The sequence below is a fragment of the Rhinolophus sinicus genome, chromosome 1 (assembly GCF_057876585.1).
Source record: "Rhinolophus sinicus isolate RSI-liver-muscle chromosome 1, RSI-T2T, whole genome shotgun sequence".
NCBI classification, from domain to species: Eukaryota; Metazoa; Chordata; class Mammalia; order Chiroptera; family Rhinolophidae; genus Rhinolophus; species Rhinolophus sinicus.
The window spans coordinates 16,842,484-16,868,689 of NC_142501.1; the positions used below are offsets into that span (position 1 = coordinate 16,842,484).

At 42.6% G+C, this 26,206-nt stretch overlaps 2 protein-coding genes across 6 annotated transcripts in view; one reads left to right on the top strand and one right to left on the bottom strand.

Annotated features, from left to right (window-relative positions):
• Positions 1 to 20,609, top strand: part of APPL2 (adaptor protein, phosphotyrosine interacting with PH domain and leucine zipper 2) — a 41,815-nt gene extending 21,206 nt beyond the window's left edge. Inside the window, exons 9-21 of the mRNA XM_019728461.3 lie at positions 2,770 to 2,852; positions 6,077 to 6,235; positions 7,659 to 7,847; positions 9,183 to 9,225; positions 9,308 to 9,364; positions 9,462 to 9,550; positions 11,067 to 11,225; positions 11,360 to 11,412; positions 12,991 to 13,165; positions 16,985 to 17,021; positions 17,235 to 17,375; positions 18,175 to 18,222; positions 19,491 to 20,609. Coding sequence (XP_019584020.3) covers positions 2,770 to 2,852; positions 6,077 to 6,235; positions 7,659 to 7,847; positions 9,183 to 9,225; positions 9,308 to 9,364; positions 9,462 to 9,550; positions 11,067 to 11,225; positions 11,360 to 11,412; positions 12,991 to 13,165; positions 16,985 to 17,021; positions 17,235 to 17,375; positions 18,175 to 18,222; positions 19,491 to 19,625 — 1,368 coding nt within the window. The 3' untranslated portion in view covers positions 19,626 to 20,609. The remainder of the gene's footprint in view (positions 1 to 2,769; positions 2,853 to 6,076; positions 6,236 to 7,658; positions 7,848 to 9,182; positions 9,226 to 9,307; positions 9,365 to 9,461; positions 9,551 to 11,066; positions 11,226 to 11,359; positions 11,413 to 12,990; positions 13,166 to 16,984; positions 17,022 to 17,234; positions 17,376 to 18,174; positions 18,223 to 19,490) is intronic.
• WASHC4 (WASH complex subunit 4) overlaps positions 11,007 to 26,206 on the bottom strand; it is a 66,345-nt gene continuing 51,145 nt past the window's right edge. Inside the window, exons 33-34 of one of the 5 annotated variants that reach the window (XM_019728457.3) lie at positions 26,010 to 26,085; positions 11,007 to 11,073 (exon numbers count right to left, since the gene is read on the bottom strand). In XM_019728457.3, coding sequence (XP_019584016.2) covers positions 26,018 to 26,085 — 68 coding nt within the window. In that variant the 3' untranslated portion in view covers positions 11,007 to 11,073; positions 26,010 to 26,017. Of the gene's footprint in view, positions 11,074 to 13,095; positions 13,234 to 23,819; positions 26,086 to 26,206 lie in introns of those variants that run through there. The other 4 variants (XM_019728458.3, XM_019728456.3, XM_019728453.3 and 1 more) reach the window with 4 other exon arrangements.

The window sequence follows — 26,206 nt, forward strand, 5'->3', positions numbered from 1 at the left end:
TTACATTGTTGAATGGTGAGGTCCCCCAAGTCAGCTTATGGCTTCAGAGCCATAATATTTAAATAGAGCAATATAATCTTTCTGTGTCATCTGAGTAAAGCTGGGTTAAGCCAAAAACTAGCACTGCCCAGCTGTGGGCTCTCGCCCTCAGCAGATCCTTTGGAGCCTGCCAGCTTCGTCACGATGGGCACTTGTGCCCACGCGTGTGTCCTAGCTCTCTCTGTCGTCGTCCTCCTCCGTCTGCTCTGGCAGATGTCCCAGCTTTGCTGCAGAGTGCCAGTGTTCCCTTCTCCGATCCCTCCTCGTACATCTGTCCTCCTGGACTGACAGTCCTTGCCTTGGGAGCAGTACTCCCTGCCGATTAGAAGCCCAGAGTCAGGGAGGGTCCCGAAGTTAGAGTCTCAGAGAGATGAATGGCTGCAGGCCTGATCGGTCAGTGCTTGGAGAGGCTGGTTAGTTAGAGGAGGGGGGCTTTAAACCATTGAAAGACTGGGTTTGATACTGGCTGGTTTCACTCTTTTTCATGGCCGAGGACTTGCTAAGCCTGGACGTGCTAAGCGAGTGCTGCCGGCCCCAGGGAAGAGGAGAGTGCAGGTGCAGTAGCACAAATGCAGCCCCGGGCGTAGGGAAGCAGAACAGAGCACATTCGTGGTTGGGCAGTGGCAGCATCATTTTTGAGGACTCCTCAGTCCTCCAATGAAACGTTTCATTTTTCATGTGAAGGTGTCCAGATTTCAAGACACAAGACCAAATAGCTCCTCACCCTGCAGAGTTTAATCCCGATGAAAACTGTAGTTTCTTATCTTAGACTAGGTTGTAATCAAACCCGAGCCCCCTTTGGGTGGTTCCGAAGCATTCGCTCTCCTGCTGCCTCGTCAGCCCTTTTAAATCAGTGTTCCTCGAGCGTCCACCTGTGTTAGCCGGGGAGCGCGTGACCACTGTACTGCCCCCTGCTCACGAGGGCGCCACACAGTGGACGGTGCTCCACTGAATCACTTCTCAGCCTACCTTGGAGGTTGTTTGACTCCATTACTGCCTTCCCTGGCCCTTGTTAAACAGGTTTTTAATTAAATTAAATCATCGTTCAGTCCTGATGCCTGCAAACAGGTTTTGTAATCTGTGTACAGGTTTCTGAGAGCACACAGGTGAACTCGCGTGGTGTACGACAGGGGAAGGAGTATGTGATGGGGCTGTAGAAGCCCGTGTCGTATCGCTTCACTCCATCCATTCAGTCAGCCGAGTCTGTTCAGGGACTGTGAGCCCTGGCCTAGGAGCTTAGAGAAGCGTGGGGCACCTAAGCCATGGACTTGGTGTATAAATTCAAAGTTCAGGGAGGACAAAGAGGAAAAGCCACAGTGATGTTGTGCCCTTAGAAATGCAGAATGCTTGTTTAACAGATCGGATATTTAACAGTTCAAGGATTCAAAGTGGCATTTACAGTGTTCATCTCTATATGACTCAGAGGTGACGGGGCCAGAACACCTCCCTGTACGAATTCCCGTGCCTTAGGAGAATCCTGATCATGTCTTGTACTGTGAAAACTAAGGACCTGGGTGTACGTACTTCCCCAGACTGTCAGACCGGGGCTGTAACACCTACTGGCTGCCTCCAGGTGAGAGGTCAGGGTCTGTGTCCACCACCCAGGGCCAGGGCTGCTTCCAGATCCAATGGACGAGCCGGGTGACACGTGTGACAATACCCATGTCCAAGCTGAAGGTCTTCTTTCTCATGACTTAGGTTTGTAACTGTTTCCTCTCCAAAATCAGGCTGTAAAGTGGAGCAGTTCATATCAATATTCAGATTTTTTAAAGCCCTGGCCATAGAAAGAAATGGAAACTTGAGCTGTATGGGGCGGGATGATTGCAGAAGTCAGTAAGGCACAGAAGTGGTCTTCCTGCTCTCTTTCCCATAGCCCTGCCCTTCAAGGTTTGTCAGGGGACCCACGCTTTGCTGGGAAGTGAATACTCAGGAGTCACAAAGTAAGGAGTCCCTTCAGTTGGTTCCCAAAAGCCAGCGACTGCAGTTTCATTTTCATGATGTACAGGTCTCAGGTCGCTTAGGCCCACTCTCCCCTGGGCGGAGAGAGCAGCCATCATCCAGAGCTGGGTAGCAGGAGGGGACCTCCCCTGTGCTGAGTACCCGTGCCGTTCAGGGTCCTGCTGTGTCCTTCACATACTCAGTCCCCTGGGTGTCAGGGTTGGAAACACCTTTTAAGGGTCTTCAGCCCCGTTTTCTCTCTGGAATTTCACAGCCAGGCCACCGTCGTCCAGCCGTGTTCCGAGCTCCATGGGGCTCTGTGGACAGGTGGCCTTCACTTCTCTGAGAACTCACGCTGTTTGTTCGTTTCTTGTTGGTGCTGTACATGTCATTTGTCACACACCAGTTTAGCCCCTGGACATGCAAAGGTGAATAAGACTTAATCCTTGCCCTCAAGAAACCCACTATCTAGAATTCATACAGGAAAGAGGTTGATGATGATAATGTCAAAATTATCAGTAGTAATTGTTGACGCACCTGGTATGCACCAAGTGCTTAAATTATTCCTGATCTTGACAGCGTTCCGGCAAGACAGCAGGTTTCACCATCCCCATTGTTTGTACCAGTACACCAGGCGCTTTGGGAGCAACTCCCAGCTGGTGGGGTGGGGGCTGCAGGTGAGGAGGGGCTGGCGGCAGTGTCCCCACCCCCATGCCGTCAGTCTCACATCCAATGAATTCCTGCGTCACCTTTCCTAGACGATTTTCACAGTATCCTAATTCTATCTTTCAGATTAACTTTTTTAAGAAGGGAGCCGAGATGTTCTCCCAAAGCATGGACAGCTTTCTATCCTCCATTGCAGACATGGTTCAAAGGTAATGCTGCTCTCCAGCTGGGGTCTCACTTGCCTTTTGCTTTCCTGCTGAATCAGCCCCTCTGGGGCGAGGGACGGGGAGGGTTCTGACTGCAGAGGGTCCCGCGGAGCTTCTCTCCACTCCCCGAACCCTCAGAAACAGAGTCATCTTCTTAGCTACTGATATTTGTGAATATTATGATTAAAAAGCAATGATTTCTGCAATTCCTGGCTTGTATGGAGCCCAGAGTCCTCTCTATTAAAACGTTAAATAGTTACACATACATAAAAGATGAAAATATCCGCAGGGTACTTTCCCATTAAGTCCAGCTTCCTGGACTTAGGGTCGTCTTCTGTTAATATTCAGGTTTCACACGGTGTAAGCCTGAGTCTGGTTTAGACTTGCTGTGGAAGAGCGCTTTGTTTTTTTTTCTTTGAGAGCTAATGGGATTAGCTAGAAGTGCTGCAGCTCTTCAGGCAACTTGTCATCACATTCACTTATGATAGATAGAGAGGCATTAAGCCTTTTTTGAATTAACAAACTGCAGTTCAGCCTTGCAAATGCTTAGTTTAAAAAACAGATCGTCTCTTCAGACTGTCCTGCCCACAGTTAATGGGGGTGTGGCTGCTCTGACTGTCCACCGCGGTGAGCTCCCAGGAGGCTCCCAGGCCTCCAGCGCCAGGCTTTTTCATGAAGAAATAAGATATGGTTCCTTGAGAACTTCTCAGGATTTCTGGGGTACAGAAATTTGCCTTTGTGTGTGTCTGTTTGTGTGTGTGTTTGAAAAATGAATATTCAAAATGGAAATAGTATAGGATTTTATAGTGTGGAAAAATGAAGAGAAAGTTGCTCCTTTTCTTGAGAATGTGGCATTTCAAAATACCTCGTGAAGGCCAGGCCGTGGAATTGATGTAGGCAGGCTACCTAAAATGCTGCAGAAATAATGGATCCCGAGAAAAACCAGTGCTGAGCATTCGTGCAGACACGAGGGGAGAGCTGTAGATTACGAAAGCATTCACTCCTTCCTGAGAGCCACTGCGCTGGGTTGGTTGGCTTCCTGACTGCTGGCAGCAGTGAATGGGGCATGTTAGGTTTATAATTATGCTAGAAAGCAATTTGTGAAATCTGAATTCAGTTTCTTGCCTTTTAATTTGAGTGTTAGCCCCTGGGATGTGTTAGGAGAAAGTAAAAAGAAGGGAAGCTATTAAATTGTCACACGAACAGTATCCGCTCTCTCTTACTCTCACTGTCTCGTTCTCATCCTACTTTAACTCAGTGTTCCATGGCTCCCTGTGTTTCTGGGAGACCCATCTGGGCTTCCAGCTTTTTCACGTACTAGACTTTTTTAATGGATGGTGGGGCATGGGTGCCCATTTGAGATGCCATAGTATACGCTTTCTGCGGGTGCTGGAGCCTGTGTCCTCCCCCTCGTCAGCATTTCTGTGAGCCATTATCAGGACAACCTGAGTGCGACACCAGCCACTCCAATAGTTCCAGGCGTGGGGCAGTAAGCCTTGGCTACACAGCCTTGTGTCTGGTTCTGTGTCGCCCCTCTGCTGCCTGACGAGGCCTAATTATAAGGGCAGCGGGCAGCAGGCAGCCGCTGAACCTGGAAACACTTGAACCTGTTGGTTCAAATAGCTAACGCATTCAGTTCAAGAATTCTAGCTTTCCTACCACTTGAGTTTTATATTGGTGCCCAGGAACGTACTGCACCCTCTCCAGCCGGGGTGGGTGGTCTGGCTGCCGCGGACTGTAGCCCCGACAGGACAAGGCACAATGTCTCCCGGAGGCCCCAGAGCTCTGGGTCCCTGCCTGGGGGTGGGTGCCCAGGGGCTCTGCTGTGTCGGGGTGAGAGGATTCGGAACCAGCCTAACCCCAGACAGGGTGGCGTTTTGAACCACCCCACAGAGCCAGTGGCTTTATTCCCCTCAACTCCACAGTGACACATTTCCACCTTTTTTCCTGGCTCCTGCTATTCATATGTGGTTGAGGGTTTTTGTTTGTTTGTTTTTCTTTTTTAATTAAATGAAACATGCTTTTTAAAAACTTTGAAGAGAACCAGTGGAAAGCAGTCACTTTTCTACCCTGTTCCTAGGAGCCTTGGATTAGCTCAGAGGTTTGGAAGCCGAGTCTGTGGGGGTGGGGGAGAGACAGTTACTGAAAATGAAAACGCCCTGAAGTTGTGTGCAGATGTCTCGTTGCTGCACATGAGTACTTTTCTGGGGTTGGAGACAATCCTTACCTCTCGTCCGGCCCGCAAAGAGGTTTCTCACCCACAAAAGCTTAAGATACTAAGCAGTTTTGCAAACCTTTGGCTCCCTCCTGCTGTCTCCTGCACTGCCTAACTTGTTTTCTCATACTGCATTCTCTCAGCCTTGGCAGGGACAAGCAGGTTAGGCTAATGAGCTTTGCTCTCCAGCGGGCCTGTCCTAAGGCCGCCAGTGGTGGCGTCCCCAGTCATTCCTTTCAAATGTCAGAAGAGCCCAAAATAACTTAGATTGGCGGCTGGCACCCAGCTGCATTAAACAAGATACAGGCAGTGGACCCTGAATGTCCAAGAGGAGAATACGGCCTGTGTAAACCCAAACTTACGTAAACACCAAACAGCTGGCTCTCGAGGTCCCGTCTGATTTTAACATTTGTAATTCAGTCTTATCTCCTTTAACTCAGTAGAGAAGTGGAACAACGCCTCTAAGGTTTGCTTTCTCAGTTGGGTGGGCCGTGTTGGCAGGTTGTGTTCAGGACTTTATAACCACGACTGTCACCAGAGGGTGGGGCAGTTGTATGGCTGTCATCAAAGGAAAAGCATTGCCCTGACATTGTCAGTTGCATCTTGGTACCACTTCCTGGTCATTTTTCTATCTCCAGTGGCCATCTCCCGGCTCCTGCCCAAACCAAGGGGGGTGGGGAGACAGGAATGACTGTTTGCTTCCTAAAATTTGTATCAGCAGTTAGCAGCGTGGGTACCACCTTGTCAGCAGAGAAACTGTTCCGTTGGGTTCAGGCCCTGTCCAGTGGTGTTCCTTCTGTTCTGTTCTAAAACAGCTGTCATGCAGCATATACACTTAGAGTCGTGCAGACTTGAGTTCCTGCGATCTCCAGCGTCCGGGCCTAGGTTACCGGGTGGAAAGCTGAGGCTCCCTTTGTAAGGCGGGAAGCGTGGGGGACAGCTCTGCCACCGCCACTCAGCAATGCTGGGTTGGCCAGGGATGAGTGGCTGACCTGACACCTTCTGTCCTAAGCATTCAGGTGGAACTGGAAGGCGAAGCAGAAAAGATGCGGATGTCCCAGCAAGAACTGCTCTCTGCTGATGAATCTGTTTACACTCCAGACTGCGATGTGGCCGCACCACAGATCAACAGGAACCTCATCCAGAAGGCTGGATACCTTAACCTTAGAAAGTGAGAATGCCACTGCCTGCCTCCTGTTCTAGTCTGTCTGCCCGGGGAGTGGCTAACAGGCGTCTCCTACGTGCCCCACTAAAGGGCAGGGGAGGCCGAGGTTGGGAAGAGCTCCCGCCACCGCTGCCCGCCCACCTGGGGCAGAGGCCCAGGCTGCGCTGAGAGAAGGGCTGGGAAGAGGCATGAGAGGAAGAGCCCTGTGTGTGGTCTCCCCAAGAGCACAGGCCACCCGTCCCCGGTCACTGTGGCCATTTGTAGATAGACTGCTCTTAACTGTCTTCATCCTGGACTATTGAGAGCTGTTATCCCACCCTGCTCTCCCCCCAGGTCCCTGACAGCCGAGACCCACCACCAAGGCAGGGGCTGAGGGCCAAGAAGCTCAGTCATCTAGATTCAGAGAGCCTGGATCCCATGTTTAACACCCAGGTCTTTAAAGGTCCGTTTTGAGTGAAAGACGATCAGATTTAGTTGTGTCCGCGAGCAGGGGGAGGCTGTTGTCAGGTGTGGAAGACTGATTGGTTGGTGTCAGTCAGACACCAGGGCTGGGCTGGGCCTCCATCGTTTCATCTATACAATAGGGCTGTAATTGCACCTACTTTATAAAGTTGTTACCAGGACAGAATGAGGTAATTCCTAGTAGGCAGTAAGCACCCAAATGTTAGCTGTTACCCTTTCTGGAAATTGTAATTATTGAGAGAGGAAACCTAGTGTCTCGCACATGGTCTGTATTCAGTAAATACTGAATCAGGTCAACGTGTCTGATTCCCCAAATGGAGGGTCTCTGGAGAGGAACTGCCAGCTGTTTCCTGACCAGAGGAGAGCCCCCAAAGGGCTGTAAGCTTGGTGATCACAGGCCAGCTGTCTCCTTCAATTCTGTACAGGAGAAAACTCCACAAGGTTCTCATGTTACTTGCCAAGAACTGGATTGGCCTCTTGTAAACAGCCCACAAAACAGAAACATCCAGTCGGGCAAAACCCCATCTGGCAAAAGCTCCCAGGATGCTGTGTGCTGTGGGCCAGTGACCCTGGTGACTCTGACTAGATTCAGCTCCATGTCCTAGAGAAATGATCTTCCAGGCTTTCAGTTCCTATAGGTGATGGACTAATTGTGTTCACATACGGGGTTTAGAAGCCCGAGTCTGGCTGTAGTCAGGTAGGCGTGACCTGCTGCGCACACCCTGGTGTTGGCCCTGGGACTGCACCCCCCCATGTGAGCAGAGCCACAGTCTCCCACATACTTCAAGCTAAAATGCATCTCTTCTGCCCCCGGTTGCTCTTGAACTCTTTTCAAAGCACTTTTGCTTTAATATTAAGAAAGACACTGCTCTAAAATGTTACCGATACCCCTGAAGAGGCAGCAGAACTTTGAGATGCCGTTGGTGCCTCCTAGTACTAATGGGCTTTTAAAACACAATTCTTCCAGTAAAACAGGGCTGGTCTCCACCACCTGGGAGAGACTTTACTTCTTCACCCAAGGCGGGAATCTCATGTGTCAGCCCCGGGGAGCCGTGGCCGGAGGTCTGATCCAGGACCTGGACAACTGCTCCGTGATGGCGCTGGACTGTGAAGACCGGCGGTACTGCTTCCAGATCACCACGCCCACTGGAAAATCGTAGGTCATGTGGGTTTTACGTGGGAGAGCAGGTGTAGAGACGCCAGCCCCGCCAAGGGCCTCCTAGCTCATTCCTGCGAGCCCGCCCTCAGTGGGAGCGGCCCATTCGAGTGACAGAGCTTTGGGGAGGATGCACACGTGACCCACACGGCATCTCACGAGCCTTATGGAGGAGTCCCCTTGCGGATTTGTCTGGCGGAGAGATGACCTGCATGTGTAAGAGGGACAGAGGCAGCTAGCTGTCGGCAGATTCTGAGAAGCCTGTGGCTGCTCCTCGCCTGTACCTAGACAGGCCTGTGTGTGGGTGTCCTGGTGGGGCAGGGCGGAGGCGGAGGCGGAGTCAGGACGGAAGACCTGCCGAGGAGCCTGTTTTTCTAGCTGAAGCAGGACATGTGAACAGCACATGCAGCTGCAGCAGTGTCGTTCCAGAACATGCTGTCCCCGTACTCATGGGCCCAGAAGTCCTGCTTTCAAAGGGCAGCCTTATAGTCATTCACAGTAGGTCCAGTGGGATCCCGTCACTTAGAGTAGTGGTTTCAGACTGGGCTCCGTGAGGTGCTCCGGGGTTCACATGCCTGGCGAGTGGTGGCCCCGCCCTGCAGTCAGAGCTGTTGTCCATGCATTTGCTTTCTCTGCTGGAGTTCTCAGCTGAGATCTCACCTGAACCATAGCATGTTCAGAAGGGGTGGGGGTGTTGGTATGGCACTGAGGTGTTGCCCAGATTGGCAGAGCAGTTTTAGACATCATCCTTCCTCCCTCAGTGATGGAAAACGACCTGGGGACAGAGATCCTGGATTCTGGTCCTGGTCCCAGGAAGTCACTGAACTCCTCTGGGCCTCAGCATCCTCAGATGTGAAATAGGGATAAGATCCATGTTCCTCGCCTCCCATAGATGAGATGAGGAACAACAGAACTAGCAGATGTGGAGTCCCTTAGAGTTCAGCCTTCACAGAGACAGGGCAGTATTATGTGGAGGTATTCTCTGCCCTCCACATGCAGATTTTTCAGTCCTTGGGAAGGAGTGGGGTGGCTGGGAGCTCTGGTTGGGCCCTGACTCATCTAAGGAGCCAACAAGAGGGTCAGCACTTGAAGCATCGTGGCCTTGGGCCAGTGGGTCTGACTCATTTTATAGACAAGAAAGTGGAGGCCCAGGGCAAGGAAGTGTTTGTGCTGGATCTCAGTGAATGAGCAGCAGAACCAGACCCCCGAACCCCACTTTCTTTCCTTCCCTTCCTGCTGCCTTCCTGGCCCTTCCCCTTCAGGACCCCAGCTGAGTTCACATTATGTAACATCCAGGGAGCTGTGAAGCACTTACTTAGATGCACTTTATTTCAGGGGAATAATCCTCCAGGCAGAAAGCAGAAAGGAGAATGAAGAGGTAAAGATTTTGTTTGTTTCACTTCCCCCCTAGTACTGTGGGTGACTGGGATTCAGTGGGTTTTTTTTAATGTCCTCTACAGTGGATCTGTGCAATAAACAACATCTCCAGGCAGATCTACCTGACTGACAATCCCGAGGTAATGAGCAGCGCCTGCCTACACCTCTGCCCTTTCCTCCATCTGAAAGGTAAGCGTCCTCCCCTGGGACTGAGCGTGTCTTCCTGTGGATTTTCAGGCAGTCGCCATCAGGCTGAATCAGACGGCTCTCCAAGCAGTGACTCCCATTACAAGTTTTGGGAAAAAGCAAGAAAGCTCGTGCCCCAGGTAACTAACGGACACAAGAAAACTAGCTTTTGTGGAGCCAAACTATGTATCAGGAATTTGACACAAGTGGTTCCACAGCAGTAACTCTGGCCCAGAGAGGTTGACTATTCCCCACGTTCACACCGCGGATGAGGGCAGGGTGCAGACCTCTGATCTCGTCTTCCCCGCGGGCCACGCTGCTGCAGCCCCAGCACTGGGGACTTGGCACTGAGCGCCCTGCCTATTGGGAGTTCCCCTCGTATTTCTATTTATCAACAAAGTTATGGAACCAAAACACACATTTTTTTTTTTTTTTAAAGAAAAAATCATCTTTTACGTGCCCATGTTATTACCCAGGCCTTATCTGCACGTGTATTGATATTTTCATGTGCATTTATTTTGCATTTTCACATATGTATTTTTCATGTTTACATTTTCATTGTTCCTTTCAATTAGTCCATGCTATTCATTGTTAGCTTTTGAATATTTAGGTTGTCTCCCCTTCCATTGTTTGCTGCTATTATTTATAGTGAGCATTTTCGTGCATATAGCTTTCCTCTCGTTTTGAATATTAACCTTAGAATTTGTTCCAGGAATCCCACCTTTTTGTCTTAATGGGAGTTTCCATTTGGTTAAATAAGACAGTTGTACTCCTTGCGATGCTAATGAAAGCATGGCTTCAAAGGGTAAACTACAATTGTGATCCTATTTGATACCCATCTTGTAGTGGCCTGGCAGAAAGAGTCGTTAGAAAGTTCCGAGTGGTCACTCACTCCCCAGGGCCTCAGTGCTGTGCAGTGTGGAGCCGGTGTTCGCACAGGGAGGCCAGAAAACAGGTCTGAGACCGACTATGACAGAATTAGGTGCCCTGCCTAGGCGTCATGGGCAGAGCTGAAGGCTTTACGGGGTGGCACCATGAGAACCACGGAGCTCAGGAGGTACAAGACCCCGTGACTTACTGAGTGTAGAGGAGGGAGAGGGTCAGCCTGGCTCCGAAGGTCTAGTGGGCGCATACAAATTTGAGCTGGTGTTTGAAGGATGGGGGGGGAGGGGGGGGGTTGGGCAAGCAGCGGAACTGGGATGGAGATGGAAAGGAGGAAAAGTATAGTGTGTGTTGGGTGTAGGTCTCGTGAGGGGTGCATTAGGGGAGCACAGGAGGAGGGGCTCTCGGGAGAAGTGGGAGCCAGCTTGTGGTTGCATGCTAGGCCACGATGTGTTCTTCTTCCAGCTAATGTTTTTTACTGCCTACTGTGTATCAAGTAGTACACAGCTCCATGCCCTCAAAACCCTGCATCACAGGGAGAAAGACAAACAAAATCAGTTAATGTAACGGGCAGTACAACCATGCAGAATGCTGTGCAGGAGAGCTCGCAGTCGGTGGTGGGCTTTTAACCAAGGAACGAATGGCGTTTTACGGAGTTCTGTTTGGAGAGTTGAAGGCCTAATGGGACTCTCCGTCTCCAACAGCATTTGGCGTGTATTCGTTCATTTGTAAAGGCATAAAAGGGATTTGACTTTTTTCCCTCCTGTTTTCCAGCCAGAGCCTGAAAAATTCAGAGATGGAAAATGACAAGATTGTTCCCACAGCAACAGTCAGTATACCTGAAGCCGAAGAGCTGATTGCACCTGGAACACCAATTCAATTTGATATTGTACTTCCGGCTACCGAATTCCTTGATCAGAACAGAGGGAGCAGGTATGCGCTAAGGGAGGTGCTGTCTGGGAGAAATGGAAATAAACTTTGGACTGTCGCCATTCTGACTTAAGAGTTCAAGTGTTAAGTGTCCTTTTAGCTGAAGCTGCTATTTAGCTGATTGGTTATTTTCCTAGGCGTATCAACCCTTTCGGGGAGACTGAGGATGACACATTTCCGGAAGCAGAAGGTAAGTGGTAAGCTTGGTGTGCTTCCTCTTTCCCAGGCACAAAATGACCAGGGCCATTGGAGTAAGATGTGACATCATGTTCTAGAGAGCTGACTTGAAATATAAATTGAAATTATGACCCACAGACATGTTCTCTGTGAAAACTCATTAGGACGTGCAGTCAGAGCAGCTCTTGGATAAAAACCGAGAGGCAGCTGACAGATTTTCTACAACTATTGCACCATAGCCACATTTATACCCTTTTCGTAGCTCCTGCATAGAAGGTTCCCAAATCTAAATCTGGTATCACATTATTACAAAACAAATTCAAAGAGGATAAAATGATCACCTTAAAATGCAGTTTGGGTGAGTCATAAATGTGCTATGTCATTTTAGAAAACCAAAAGCACAATAACTCATTCTCGAATTTGAAAATGACATGAATGGTATTTAATTTGTTCAAATTCATGTTTGTTGGTTTACATTCTTATAATGTACGTCAGAACATACTCAATAGAGCTGACCATCATCTAGTACTCCACATAGCAGAACTTGAGTTCCCAGGCAAGGCAAGTTAGTAGCTAAGAGTGCTAGCAGGACCTCATTTTAACATAATTTCATGACTGGAGCCTGAGAATATCATGAGAATGAAATGCCACTTACTTTAAAGTAGGACTTGAGAATTGGCACTCCTTACAGATTTAGGAAGAAAAAAAAAATGTTGCCTGAAATCTGTCCACTTGCTTCTAGCTGACTTTTCACATAGTCCAGTTTGTGAAGTCTATATAAAAACTTTCAAACTTTTAAAAACTCTTCATATGGGAGTAGCCATTTGTAACACATCAGTTATATTTTCCTAATTTTTAATTCTATTTTTAGGGGTAAGGATGCTAAAGGGAGGACAAGTGAGCAAAAACCTTTCTTAGTTTAAAATGTGGATAAATGAATTTTTCTTACAGAAAAAAAAGGCCTTTTAAACCTTCACGGTCTTCTAGTTATGGTTGACGTTACTCATTTTTGTCAAGTTATGTGCCATTATCCAGAAGCCAATACTGGAAGTTTAGTAGAATCAAATAAGCAAACTATTTTAGTTTGAGATCTCCATCAGTTTACGGATTATCATCTCTGCCCTTCAATAATAAATGAATAAGACCGAACATCAGGTCTTATTTTCTTCAACTAAGTTTTCTTCTGTAAGAAGACTTAATCAGTGGGCCAAAGTAAGGAATTTTCTGTTGTCTAGTGGAAAAAGTTATTTTCAGAGAAAAGGTGTGATGCATGTACGACCACCTACATGCAGTCACCTAGTTTCAGAGCTAGAAGGATGTTTACCTGGTACCTCGTCTTATAGATGAAGAAAAGAGGAGCTTTTCAAGTCTAAGGAAAGTGTTCCAAATAGACAAAATGAATAGGTGATTCGGAGCTTTGGTAATTAGGGTTTGTAAAAGCAGAGTACTGAAAATGTGGGTAGAAAGCCCTCCAGACAGCACACCAACACTGAGGTCTCCTAGCTGTTCTCAGACCAGCACGGCTGGCACTGGCTGCAGATCAGCAGGCAGGAAGTGAACATGACCCTGAGCAGAAAATGCTGTCTTGCAGATTCTCTTTTGCAACAGATGTTTATAGTTCGGTTTTTGGGATCAATGGCAGTTAAAACAGACAACACGACTGAAGTGATTTATGAAGCGATGAGACAAGTTTTGGCGGCCCGGGCTATTCACAACATCTTCCGTATGACAGAATCCCATCTGATGGTCACCAGTCAAACTCTGAGGTACACTGTTGCATGTTCAAACTTTCTTACAGCTTCATCTCATCCCCTTCCAAGGCACATTTACGCATCTAGAATGTTCACATTAGGATGACTGGGTTAAGTGAAGATGCTACTTTAGTTTCTGCCATGTTCCTTTTTACATTGCATTTTGTAAGATGTGTCGGAATGAACATGCTCCCCTAAAGACAAGAACTGGTATCTTTAGAAATTCAGTGGTGAATGAGCCCTGTTCATAAGGTTGTCATCACTCGAGAGTTACTTTCTCTATCTCAGAGCTTGAAAATGGAAGTTTATTTTGTTTTTCATTTCTGAGAGTATATAAAAATTAACAATGAAAACAGGACATGAACCTGCCTGAGATAACTAGACTACCATAAGGAAAATGTGGTATTTGTTGGGCTGAAAGTAAAGAAGCCAAGCAATGCAGACTACATGATTTCAGGGTTCAGGTAATAAGATGTACATGAATGATGGCAAATAGCTGTCAGGCCATGGTCAGCATGGGTTTCATTAAGAGCTGCGGTATCTGAGGTGCCATGTAGCACTTGAAACATAACTAGTCTATAGTGAGATATACGGTAGGTGTAAAATACATACTGAATTCCTGAGATCTCATTCCACCCCATGAAGAATACAGAATATCTCATCAGTAATTTTTATATTAATATGTCTAGCTGGTAATATTTTAGACATATTAAAATGAGTACATTAATTTCACCTGTTTCATTTTTTAATGTGGTTGTTTGAAAAACTGTGTAAGAGGCTTACATTATATTTCTCTGGGACAGCAGCATTGTGTTAGAGCCGGAATGTCTAGGTTTACTCCTGGCTTTGCCATTTATTAGTTGTATGACTATGGGCAAGTTATTTAACTTCTGTGCCTTGGTTTCTCAGCTGTAAAATCAAAATAACTGTCTCCACACCCCACAGTGTTGTCATGAGGAATGAATGACTTAATACATGTAAAACATTTACAACCGTAACTGGCACATAGGAAGTGCTCAATAAATGTTAGCTTCAAAAGTTAACTAGGACTTTGGCAAAAATCAGATGATCATTTCTTCCATGCCTTAAAATAAGTCCTTTTCATTTCTTCTAAACCATATACTAAGAATTAAGTTCTTATGAATAAGACCTTACATTTATTTAGTTTTTCTCAAGTATGTCCTGGACCTCCTGTAGGCATTGGCTCATTCTCACTATCTCCACCAAAAACATCAGAGTAAATATATGTAAAAGTGCACTGTGAAAAACTAGTACATAAAAGAACAGTCGAAATAAGTGCAAAAACAACCCACAGGATGGGATTAAATATTTGCAAATCATTTATCTAATAAAGGTCTAATATCCAGAATATATAAAGAAATCTTACAAATCAACAGGAAGACAAAAAAAGCAAATTAAAAAGTGGAAGAAGGACTTAAGCAGACATTTCTCCAAAGATGTACAGTGGTACCTCGGTTTTCTAACGTAATCTGTTCCAGAAGATCGTTAGAGTTCTGAAACATTCAAAAACCGAGGCACGGTTTCCCCATAGAAAGTAATGCAAAATGGATTAATCCGTTCCAGACCTTCTCTAAAACTGCAAATTTAGCATGAATTTTACTATCTAATGATACCATAGATCCATAAAATTTACAGCGTTCATAAACCGAAATGTTCATCAATGGAGATGTTCGAAAACCGAGGTACTACTGTACAAATGACCGACAAGCACATGAAAAGATGCTTACTAGTCATTAGGGAAATGCAGATCAAACCCACAGTGGGACACCATTCACACCACTAGGATGAATAAATGTTAGCAAGGATGTGAAAAACTTGGAACACACTGCTGGTGGGAACAGAAAATGGTTGAGTCACTATGGGAAACAGTGTGGCAGTTCCTAAGTTAAACACAGAATTCCATTCCTGGGAGGATACCCAAAAGAACTGAAAACAAGTGTTGAAACAAAAACTTATACACGAATGTTCATAGAGTATTCACCATAGCCAAAAGGGGGAAACAACCCACATGTCCATCAACAAATGGCTAGATAAGCGAATGTGGTGTATACATACAGTGGAATGTTATTCAGCCTTAGAAAGGAATGAAGTACTGGGACATGCTGCGTGGATAAACCTTGAAAACACTAAGTGAAAGAAACCAGACAGAAAAAGCCACATTTTGTATGATCACTTATATGAACATACAGAATAGGCAAATCTGTACAAAGAAGCTGAGAGGAATGGGGTAGTGACTGCTTAAGGGGTAGAGTTTCCTTCCAAAGCGATGAAGGCGTTCTGGAACCTAAATGGTGGCAGTTTCACAACGTTGTAAATGCACTGTCATAATGGTAAATTTTATACTAGGTGTATTTTACCATAATACACCCCTGTAGACAAATTCATATGTTTTGAGACTATTTAGAAGTCACACAGAAAATCAGATGCTAAGAGGTAAATCCAGGTTACCTGATTTAGACAGCAAACTTTTAAGTTACAAAATATGATATGCATGTTTTAAGTTTTCATTTAAAAAAAAAATTTTACAAAATACCTAAGTAAAAAAAGTTGTTCCAACTTGAGGGAAATTGTTTACGCATGTAACGTATATTTTAAAAATCATTCAATTCACACCCATTAATAGGGATATAAATAAAAATAACATTTAACTTTGTAGTTTTCTTAAAATTCCATACTCATTTTCTTTTGTGTTAACCACCTCTTTGAAGTAGGGGTTCTTACCCCCATTTTACACAGAAGCAGTTGGGAGAAGTCAGGGTGACTTGTACAAGATCATGATGTGAACAGCCAAGATAGAACTCAGTCAGAGCCCTCTGATTATAAATCCCATGCTTTCATAAGTATAACTGCAGGTTTTTCAAATTGTAACCATTTTTTCGGAAACAGCTTTATGGATACATAATTTACATACATACAGCGCCCCCATTTAAAATCCTGTTTTTCGTATATTCAGTATTGTACAACAACCACCACAAACAGTTTTAGAACGTATTTATCGTCTCCCAAAGAAAACCCATACCCATTAGCGACCACTCCCCTTTCCCTGCAACCCACCCAGCCCTACATAGCCACTAACCACGAATCTTGTTGTCTCTGTAGATTTGCCTGTTCTGGACATTTCATAGAAATGGAATTGTAACCATTTTTTTTTTACAAAGAGAATAAAATTTTTGCTTTCACCTATAAAACTTACAGCAAATCAGTAATTAAATATATAAAACCATGTTAGAAAATAGAAATTTATATAAGGTAGTTTATTTTCCCAGATACATCAACCTGAGTAGATGATGCTTAAAATGATAAAGAACATACCCAGGATACTTTCTTAAACATCACTCCTCCTGTACCCAAACTCATAGCTTTGTTTAAATCTCTTCAATATTCTCCCACCCCTACCCCATTTTTTTGTTGTTGTTAAACTTAGAAGAATCAATTGGCCCAGCACTTCAAGGGAAACAGACAGTAGTCAGTGTTTGTTGAGAAGGAAGCTGTACAGTGTAGGATCCCTCCATATTACACAACAGAACTATTGAAAATGACACCGCTGCTGTTTTGGAAAAGCACAGTATTGTGAAATTCTCTATTTGCTAAAATCTTCCACTAAAGACACCCCGAGCTTTACCTACCCAGGCTCAGCAAAGGCAGAAACCATGGCATGTGCCCCCTGAGATGGTCACATGGAGTACCGCACCTCGCCCTCCGCCAGGCTTTGTTTTTTCATATTGGGAGGGTACTTGTGAGACTTCGTTCTAAACTGCTGCAAACTCAGGTTTATCCAGCATTTGTAAGATAATGAATCTCTTACAATTTCAGGTTAATAGATCCTCAGACTCAAGTATCAAGGGCCAATGTAAGTATCCTCTTGCATGCTAATTTTAGTGATAACTCCTTCATTCACCTCTGTAACCATCCTGAACACAATGTAGGCAGTTTTATAAGTTTTATTTGCCAAATTAAATGACTGTCATAGTGTACCTTTTTTGTGACTTTTTCTGTAGAGAATGACTGTTTTTTTAATTCCAGTTTGTTGTGTGGTATTCAGTCTGTTTCTTATTTTTTCCAGTTTGAACTTACCAGTGTCACCCAGTTTGCTGCTCATCAAGAAAACAAAAGACTGGTTGGCTTTGTGGTCCGCATGCCTGAATCCACAGGCGGGGAGTCTCTGAGCACATATGTTTTTGAAAGCAACTCAGAAGGCGAAAAGGTCTTATTATTTTTTTTCAACTTAAGATTCTATGTCTCAATTCAAAGAAAGATATTTAAACGAGTTTTTTACACCACCTCTCTGGATATTTAGTTAACTATTCTGCAAGTCCCCGTTGAGGTGTTTAGGTAATAGCTCCTAGAAAGACCCCACTGAAAGAAAACTGACTGGAGTAAAATTTCCCCGTGGAAAATACGTATCAATCAAAATAGAGTGAATGGAGAAATTTAATGGTGAGATATAATTGTTTAGTAGAGATACCAGGAAATGTTAAAAGCAGTTCCCCTCAAATTTGTTCTTTTTATAAAAGGTTCAAGTTACAATGGAGAAAAGTCTACTCTTAGAGAACCAAAGAAGCAGACATTAAGAAAGTACATCTAAACTGTTGTTTAGTATGAAAATCTTTGTGACTGCATTTGCTACTTAGATTTAATTACTCAAAATTAATCAAGCCTTCTTTCAGCAAGTATCTGTTTGCCCCTGCGTGTATGGACATGCAGTGGCTAAACATGGTCTGGAGAGAAAGGGAACGGGTATTGCGTTAAGAATCTTAAATGCTGGAATAACTTCAGTTTTCACTTAACTGTGGTATTTTTTGTCCACACAAATTGGCAAGAGGAGACCAGGACAGGTAGATGTTCATGTTCAGAACCCCGTGTGCTGAGTCTGCTCCAGCCACGCCCTCTGTCCCCATGTTGACGTGAGCAGACAGTGACCTCTACTTCCATAATCACGTTTTTCTAAAATACTTTTATCCTTTTCTACCTTTGCCAAACACTGCTTTTCTTGTCTTTTGCAGATATGTTATGCTATTAATTTGGGGAAAGAAATCATTGAGGTTCAGAAGGTAAGGTGCACTTTAGTGCTGGTTTAACTACTCAGAAGATACCTATGCACATATTAGTATTTCTCTCCAAAACAGAAACAATGCTCACTAGGCAGTGTGGCCAAATTTGGGACTTCCTTTTAAGCATTCTAACCACCACATTTTTGATTAGCTAGTTAGTTCCACGGTCACTGGTAACACAGGTGGAGTTCTTAATGAATGTCGCTGCTACAGCTCTCGCATTATCATTTTTTTGCTTGCTGTTGTTAGCTAGTTTCCTGTCTTTCAAATTAAGAACAACTTAAGCAAATTAAGTCCCAACTTAAGCATCTCCCATTTGCTCATAGGCCTTGGTCCTCAGAGTGGCCCAGGCCCAACAGCACTGACACGCGTCACCTGGAAACTTACTAGGAAAACAGACTCAGATACGCCTGTCTTTCTTCCATTCACCCAACAAGTTTCTGAGAGCCAAGTGTGTATAAGAAAAACCCTGGAATTAGAGCAATGAGCCAGACAGATACAGTTCCTGCCCCAGGGGGCCTCTATAGAGTTCAGCGCTATCCAGTAGAACTTTCTGCAATAATGGAAAACACGCAGATTGAAAGTGGCTGGTGTGACTGAGGACGTGGATTTTTACATTTTATTTAAATAGTAACATGTAGCTAGTGGGTATCGCATTAGTGCGGTCCTGGTCTATGGGGGAGGGCAGGAGGACCAAGGACTGACATGAAATAACGAGAAGCACTACAAGTTAGTATTTTATGGTATAGACCAGGGGCTGGCAGACCTGCTCTGTAACCCTTTGGGCTTACTGTCTCTGTCTCAAAGACTCAACTCTGCTGTTGTAACACAAAAGCAGCCACAGATAGTATGTAAATGAATGGGCAAGGCTGTGTTCCAATGAAACATTTACCAAAACAAGTGGTGAGCCAAATGGCTATAGCTTGCAGAGTCTTGGTGTAGATTAAAAGAGAAAAGACAGGACTTCAAAAACACAGGAGACAAAGGTGTGTTGTGAAGGAAATTCCTGCCCGGACTCTTGCTGGGAAGGTGATTATGATTTGGCTATGCAAATGATATTTTGGCTGAGAGGAAAACCTAGGCCTGGATTCTGGAAGTAATGCAGTCCAGTTGTTTTCAGAGAAGCAAGGAGACCCTCCTGAAAGCACACATATACAAGTGACAAGTAATGAGACTACATTATAGAACATAATGAAAGCCAAGCCAAAGGGGTTTTAAGTGCATTTTAAGCGTTTTCTTTTCTCCTTCTTAAACTCCCTTAACTTCAGGATCCGGAAGCATTGGCTCAATTAATGCTGTCCATACCACTAACCCACGATGGAAAATATGTACTATTAAACGATCAACCAGACGGCAATGATGGACGTCCAAGTGAAAATAGAGGCGCAGAATCTGAAGCGTAACTCTTGCGCCTTTTGGGGAAGAGCACCCAGGAAGGAAAGCTACCTCCTTAAGGGTTTTCGACTTCTCTGATACACAGGCACTCGCCCTGGTTTCAGAATGCGAAGGTCGCTTGTGGAATGCACTCTCGATGCCTTGGTACTGAGACTTGGGAGGGAAACAGAAATGGTTGACAACATTCCTACCCATCTACAAATGTTATTTTAGGTGCTTTGTGGTAAGTCCTTTTCTTAGATTGTTATTGTTCAGCGCTCAGAATGAAAGTCTTGAGAAAATGCATTGTTCACTTTATTTGAATGTCATCTCTTCAGTTTCCAGTATCCTTTTTTAAAAATGGCAAAAGCCTAGATTTATAATTTGATAAACACTAAATATTTCCTATTAATATAATCTATTTTTGTATTTTACTTAATAAGCTTTAAGTGCCTGTCATTCTGAAAATTGTATTTATAATCAAGCTTGTCTCATAATTGGACTTAATGGCATTAATTTGTGCAGTTAGGTGACAAGCCTTGCTTTGAGGCCCGAGCACTAGCAGAAATGCAGGTCTAGTTTTGATAAATCTTGTTCCAGACATGCAATAAAGACTAGCAGATGAGTACCACAAAAGATGTGTAATGAACCAGCATTCAGAAGTTTACAGCTCTTAGATACTGTTTTAGTGGAGGACCATTGTGGACAGGGTACAGCTCTACCAGGTCCTGTTTGTTCTGAGCCAGACCCTCCTCAAGGAAGGGACCAGTTAATTTTAAAAGTCACTTGAAGCACAGCTGGTCGTGGGGCTTGGTATGAAGATCCTATTTCTACCCTGACACATCCAGTTCCTGGTATCGCAGGCCACTCCCACCATCCCTTTCTACCCCTGAAATAAGTATAATGAATGAGTACAGTGTGTCTAATTATAACCAAGTTCAACAGAATATCATTGACTTTGTAATGAATTAACCTAGCAGTAAATGCTAGCAAATAAAATCTATCATTCTGTTTCTTTTGCTTTTTGTGGTTATTTTCTAGAACATCACTGGAAGAAAACTAAAATTGGTTGTGTAGCTTCAACAGTTAATTTCCAAAAACACGAGGGCATCATGAAATCACAGCAGAGGGATGACTATCAAAAAGTACCTGTGTTCAGCATGAGAATAACAATGTGGTTTCAATGACAAGTTTTTAAAAGGGTGGTTAATAAAACTTTTGCAAATCCAAATTAGGTTAATGTTACATAGGGCCCATCTGAGGAACCCACTTCTAGAATGTATACACCGTCAGAGACATAGTGAGCTGGTCTAAGCCAATATGAAATTATACACCATAAAATTATTAGTTAAATGTTAACTAATGCCTTACAAATCTGTATATCATAATTAGATCAGGAAGTTCTCTGACAGGCTACCAAAGCCATAATTCCCTAAATTCCTTTTTCTTGTTAGGACTACTCAAGGTGGGAGGGGAAGAATCTCAAGTCATGAACAATATCTGGCTCCAGAGTCTATGCTTCTAACCACTATGTGATAGATATACAATATATATACTCATACGCACACATATAAACATACATACCACAAAGAGAAAACCAGAAAGAGCATCAAAAAGAATAAAATACCTAGGAATAAATTTAACCCAGGATGCAAAAGACCTGTATATTGAAAACTGTAAGAAATTAATGAAAGAAATTCAAGACACAAATAAATGGAAAGATAGCCCGTCCTCATGGATTGGAAGAATTAACATTGTTAAAATGTCCATACTACGGAAAGCAATATGCATATTCAATGCACTCCCTGTCAATTCCAATGGCATTTTTCACAGAAATAATACAAAATCCTAAAATTTGTATAGAACTATAATAACCCCGAATAGCTAAAGCAATCTAGAGAAAGAAGAACAAAGCTGGCGGCATCACCTTCCTTTATTTCAAACTATATTATAAAGCTATAGCATTAAAACAGTATGTTATTGGCATAAAAACAGACAGATCAATGGGACAGAATAGATAAACCCACACATATATGGTCCCTTTACAACAAAAGAGCCAATAACATACAATGGGAAAAAGATAGTCTCTTCAATAAATGGTCTCGGGAAAACTGGACCACTATGTTACACCATATACAAAAGTAACTCAAAATGGATTCAAGACTTGAACATAAGACCTGAAACAATAAAACTAGAAGCAAACGTAAGCTGTAAGCTTGGTGATGATTTTTTTAAGTCTGACACCAAAAGCAAAAGCAAAAATTAACAAATAAGACTACAGCAAACTAAAAAGGTTCTGCACAGCAAAGGAAACCATCAACAAAATGAAAAGGCAACCTACTGAATAGGAGAAAATATTTACAAATCATATCTGATTAAGGGGCTAATACCCTAAATATATAAAGAACTCGTGTAACTCAACAAAACACCTGATTTAAAAATGGGCAACAGGTACATGAAAAGATGCTCCACATCATTAATCATCAGGGAAATGCAAATCAAAATCACACCTGTTGGAATGGTTATCATCAAAAAGACAAAAAATAGCAAGTGTTGGCAAGAATGGAGAAAAGGGAACCCTTGTGCACTGTTGGTGTGTAAATTGGTACAGCCACTGTGGAAAACAGTATGAAGGCTCCTCAAAAAATGAAAAACAGAATTACCTGATGACCCAGCAATCCCACTTCTGGGCATGGGTATTTACCTGAAAACAAAACAGTAACTTGAAAAGATACCTGCACCCCCATGTTCACTGCAGCATTGTTTACAATGCCCAAGATGTGGAAACAACCTAAGTGCCCAATGACGGATGAATGGGTAGAGAAATCTGTGGTGTATCTATATAAAGGAGTATTCTTCAGCCATAGAATACAATGAAATCTTGCCATTTGCAACAACAGGGATGGACCTCGAGGGCATTATGCTAGGTGAAATGAGTCCGAGAAAGGCAAATACTATGATTTATATGTAGAATCTAAAAAATAAATAAAATAAAAACCAAGCTCATAGATAACACAGAACAGATTGGTGGTTGCCAGGGGTGCAGGGTGGGAGTAATGGGTGAACTATTTTTTAGTTTAAACTGAATTTTTAAAAATTTGATATAGATAGGTTCTTCTGGGTGTAAATGTATTAGTTTCCCCCCCTCGCTTTAATGATGAGAGCATTACTGAAGAATGTTTTACTACACACAGACCTTATATACATTACAGAATGTATAGTCCTTAAAGAGGATCCCAGAATTATGACATCCGATCTATACTGATTAGAAGATAAATTTCATCTCCTTTCCTGAGCATGTCTCCACTAATGGGAACAACTGGAGCTATCAAGTAAACTAGGTTGTAAAGAAGAGCCAAACTATTAAAATAGAAGAAAATATCCACAAATGTGCCCATCTAGACATTTTATATACTACTCGTATATGTAAGAGCTTTTTGTGTAAACTGAACTCTTTGCCACCACCATCTCTGAGTTCACTGCATACCCCATGACTTCACTTAATCTCTACAGATTTCCACTTTTTCTGGACAACCTGTTAAAATTGTTCCTAACTTCTAAAAACCTTTGTTTAAAAATATTGTAGCATTAAAACTTCCTTAAGAGGAATACCGTCAGTCTGAAACTTCTGCAATGTTAGCTGGAAAAGGAACTAAAATTATTAAAATTGGTTAAAGCCTACCTTTTAATATTTAGCCAACCCAGCATAAAAGAGCAGCATGAAGATGTATGTGATCGTATTATATCATCTTTCCCACAATCTTAAAAATTTACTACCTCAGAAAAGGAGCAGCATAGACTTTACCAAGAAACATTTCTCGTTATTTAAAAAAGGCTTGTGTCTTGTCTCAAGTGTAATATTGTTTCAGTTCAACTCATGTTTGTAAATGGCTCTACAGTTATTCTAACATTCAATACTGCCAACTCATGATCCCGTCCCATGATTAGGATTTAAACATTCACGTGGGTTTTTTACTTGAAAATAGCAAGCAATAGAAAGACTGAGAATGTACAAAGGAAAGAAAACAAAAGTTCTTCACTTGGGATACATGGAGAGGAACCAATACCAATTTTATACTTGAAAGTTTTTCCCTATGTGCATGCAAGTTTGTTTTTTTGGGTTTTTTTTAAACATCGAGTCCATATATTTCATTAAAGGGGACTCCAAAAACGTTAATTAGTGGTTTATGATACTCAATTCTGAACATAAAAATCCAGGGAAGTAAATTTTTGAAATAATATTTATTGATGTGTTATACATATTGTATTCTATTAGAATTGAGGAAGGGGGAAGCCCCACTCAAGTAACAAACTTGCCATCTCTTACAAAATTTAATTAGAATTGACAATGTTATGGTTAGTGCTTAATTCCTGAGAATTTGAACATTAAGTTTTCTGTGAATTTACAACAAAAGCTCATACTAATTTTAAATTACAGTATGTTTGAAAAAAATGAAAATGTTAACATTAATATGTTAGCCAGGAAAACCATCATCCAAATGTGTGTATTAACTTAGGTGTGAGTCACTCCAGCCCTGTTACTCTGCACTTCAGTAACATTGAAATATGCGTAATCCTTTCAGAGATTTTATTTCAAATGTGTGAACTTATTATACTTTATCCAGACTGCAGTGATATTATTTTGAACTATAGGCAAAATAAGAACCTGTTACTTCTCGATTGTAGGTATCCATACAGTCAGCATGTGGACTCTATACAGTACTGATAAAATAAATGACGTGTGGGGATAATGAACAAAGACATCTGATTCTCTTCAAATTACAATTTCTATTCCTTTTAAAAGAGATGATTTTAGGGAAGTTAGAGAAGACAAACAGAAAAGCAATACTGTTGCTATGAAATGGTGACAAATTTGATACAATCCAATGCAAGATCATTAATATAAACATTTACAATGAAAATATAAATTAATTATGCAGCATGCTTTAGGGCCATTTCTACAGTTAGTATGAATTACAAATATTAAATGCCTTTAATCCATTCACTGTCCAGAATTGAGTTAAGTCATGTTTACATTAAAAAAAAAAAAAAAAATGTCCTACCTATTCTGTTTCTTCTGACTTTTAACAGTGAAAGCGTTTATCTTGGGCTGGGAAAATGACCCTGACCGTAACCAATGAATACAGGGCATTGTACACCTGTTCCAAAAGCTGGAAATCAAACAACAATGTCAGAATTAACTCGCAGTATTTACCCAAAGAAATGCTTAATAGGCAAGTGCAATGGAAAATCAAGTACTCCCCAAAATGATGTTGGCATTACATGTACAGTTTTAAACTTTCTTGTTTTCATTGTAAAGGTATCACTGTATTGTATTAAAAGATTATAGGCCATGATTAACCATTTAACTATTATCTGACATAATCTTTACAAAAATAAAGCTAGTAGCTTGCTGGGGACTAAATTTACTAAAAATCTTTCTATATTTTTTAAAGCAGTAAATGATTTAATTTATTAGAACTTTATTGTCACAGTGGTAGTTTTTTAAAAGCCTGCACAGTGCTTAATCTGAGGTCTTAGATTATACTTGGTTTAAAGAAAAAGTGCCCAAACCATCACCAAGATTTCAATTCAACCTATGGAGAAGAAACCTGAGTTTGGATGTAGAAATAGGAATTCATTGTTTTTCTCTGGTATCATACATAGTGCCTTCAACCAAAAGTGAAGCTTCAAGTAGACTCTATGGCTTTATCTGAATTTTCTTTCATCTTGCGTATTAAGTAAATCTTAAATTTAAAGCTGTTGTTGGAGGTTAAATGTTCTAAAAGCAATGTAAACTAGTTATAAAATGTCTCACCGAGGACAGCAGCTCTTGTGAGTCACAAGAAGTTAACAATGAATCTGTCTGTATTGTATATAAAGGGTACATAACACACTGTGCCTCACCTCTAGTATCAAAACCATCTTCATATATTCCTTTTATAAGAATATTGGTATGCATGCTTCACAAATTTTAGGCTCAATTCCTTTTGTTTAAACACGTTATTTACTGGCTGTACATAGTGTATGCATTGAATTTCCAATGACTGGACAAATATGGATCAAAGACCTATGCAAATACAAATTATAAACATTCATGTAAATTACAAGAGATGTGAGGTGGCAGTTTAGGAATTTGGACTGGTCCGTCTATAACTTCACTTCAAATAACTGTTCTTAGCACATCTTCTAGCCTCAAGTCCAGGCAAACATCCAACTTTAAAATCTCATTCTCAACCTTTGAAAAGTAGAGCCTTTGGAAGAAGAATGGACTTACCTATAGAGCACTGCCTTAAAGATTTGCAACATCTAAGTACTTTCCAGAGATGTGTCCCCTCATTAGCTTACTAACATCCATTTCACTGGCAATAGCATTGACATAATTCTGAGGATCTCACAGGGGCACCACATACCATCAATATCATTTGACAACAGGATCTGCAGAAACAGTGCTGTCAGACAGGTCTCCATTGCTTGTTTTAGTCTCTTCTGGAAGCATAAGTGAAAATAACAATGGACATATTTATGGTCATTAAAAAAATGAATTAAATAAAAATTGAGAGGAGCTATATTGTTAAATTTCAAATTAAAATGTTGCAGCCACCAAATA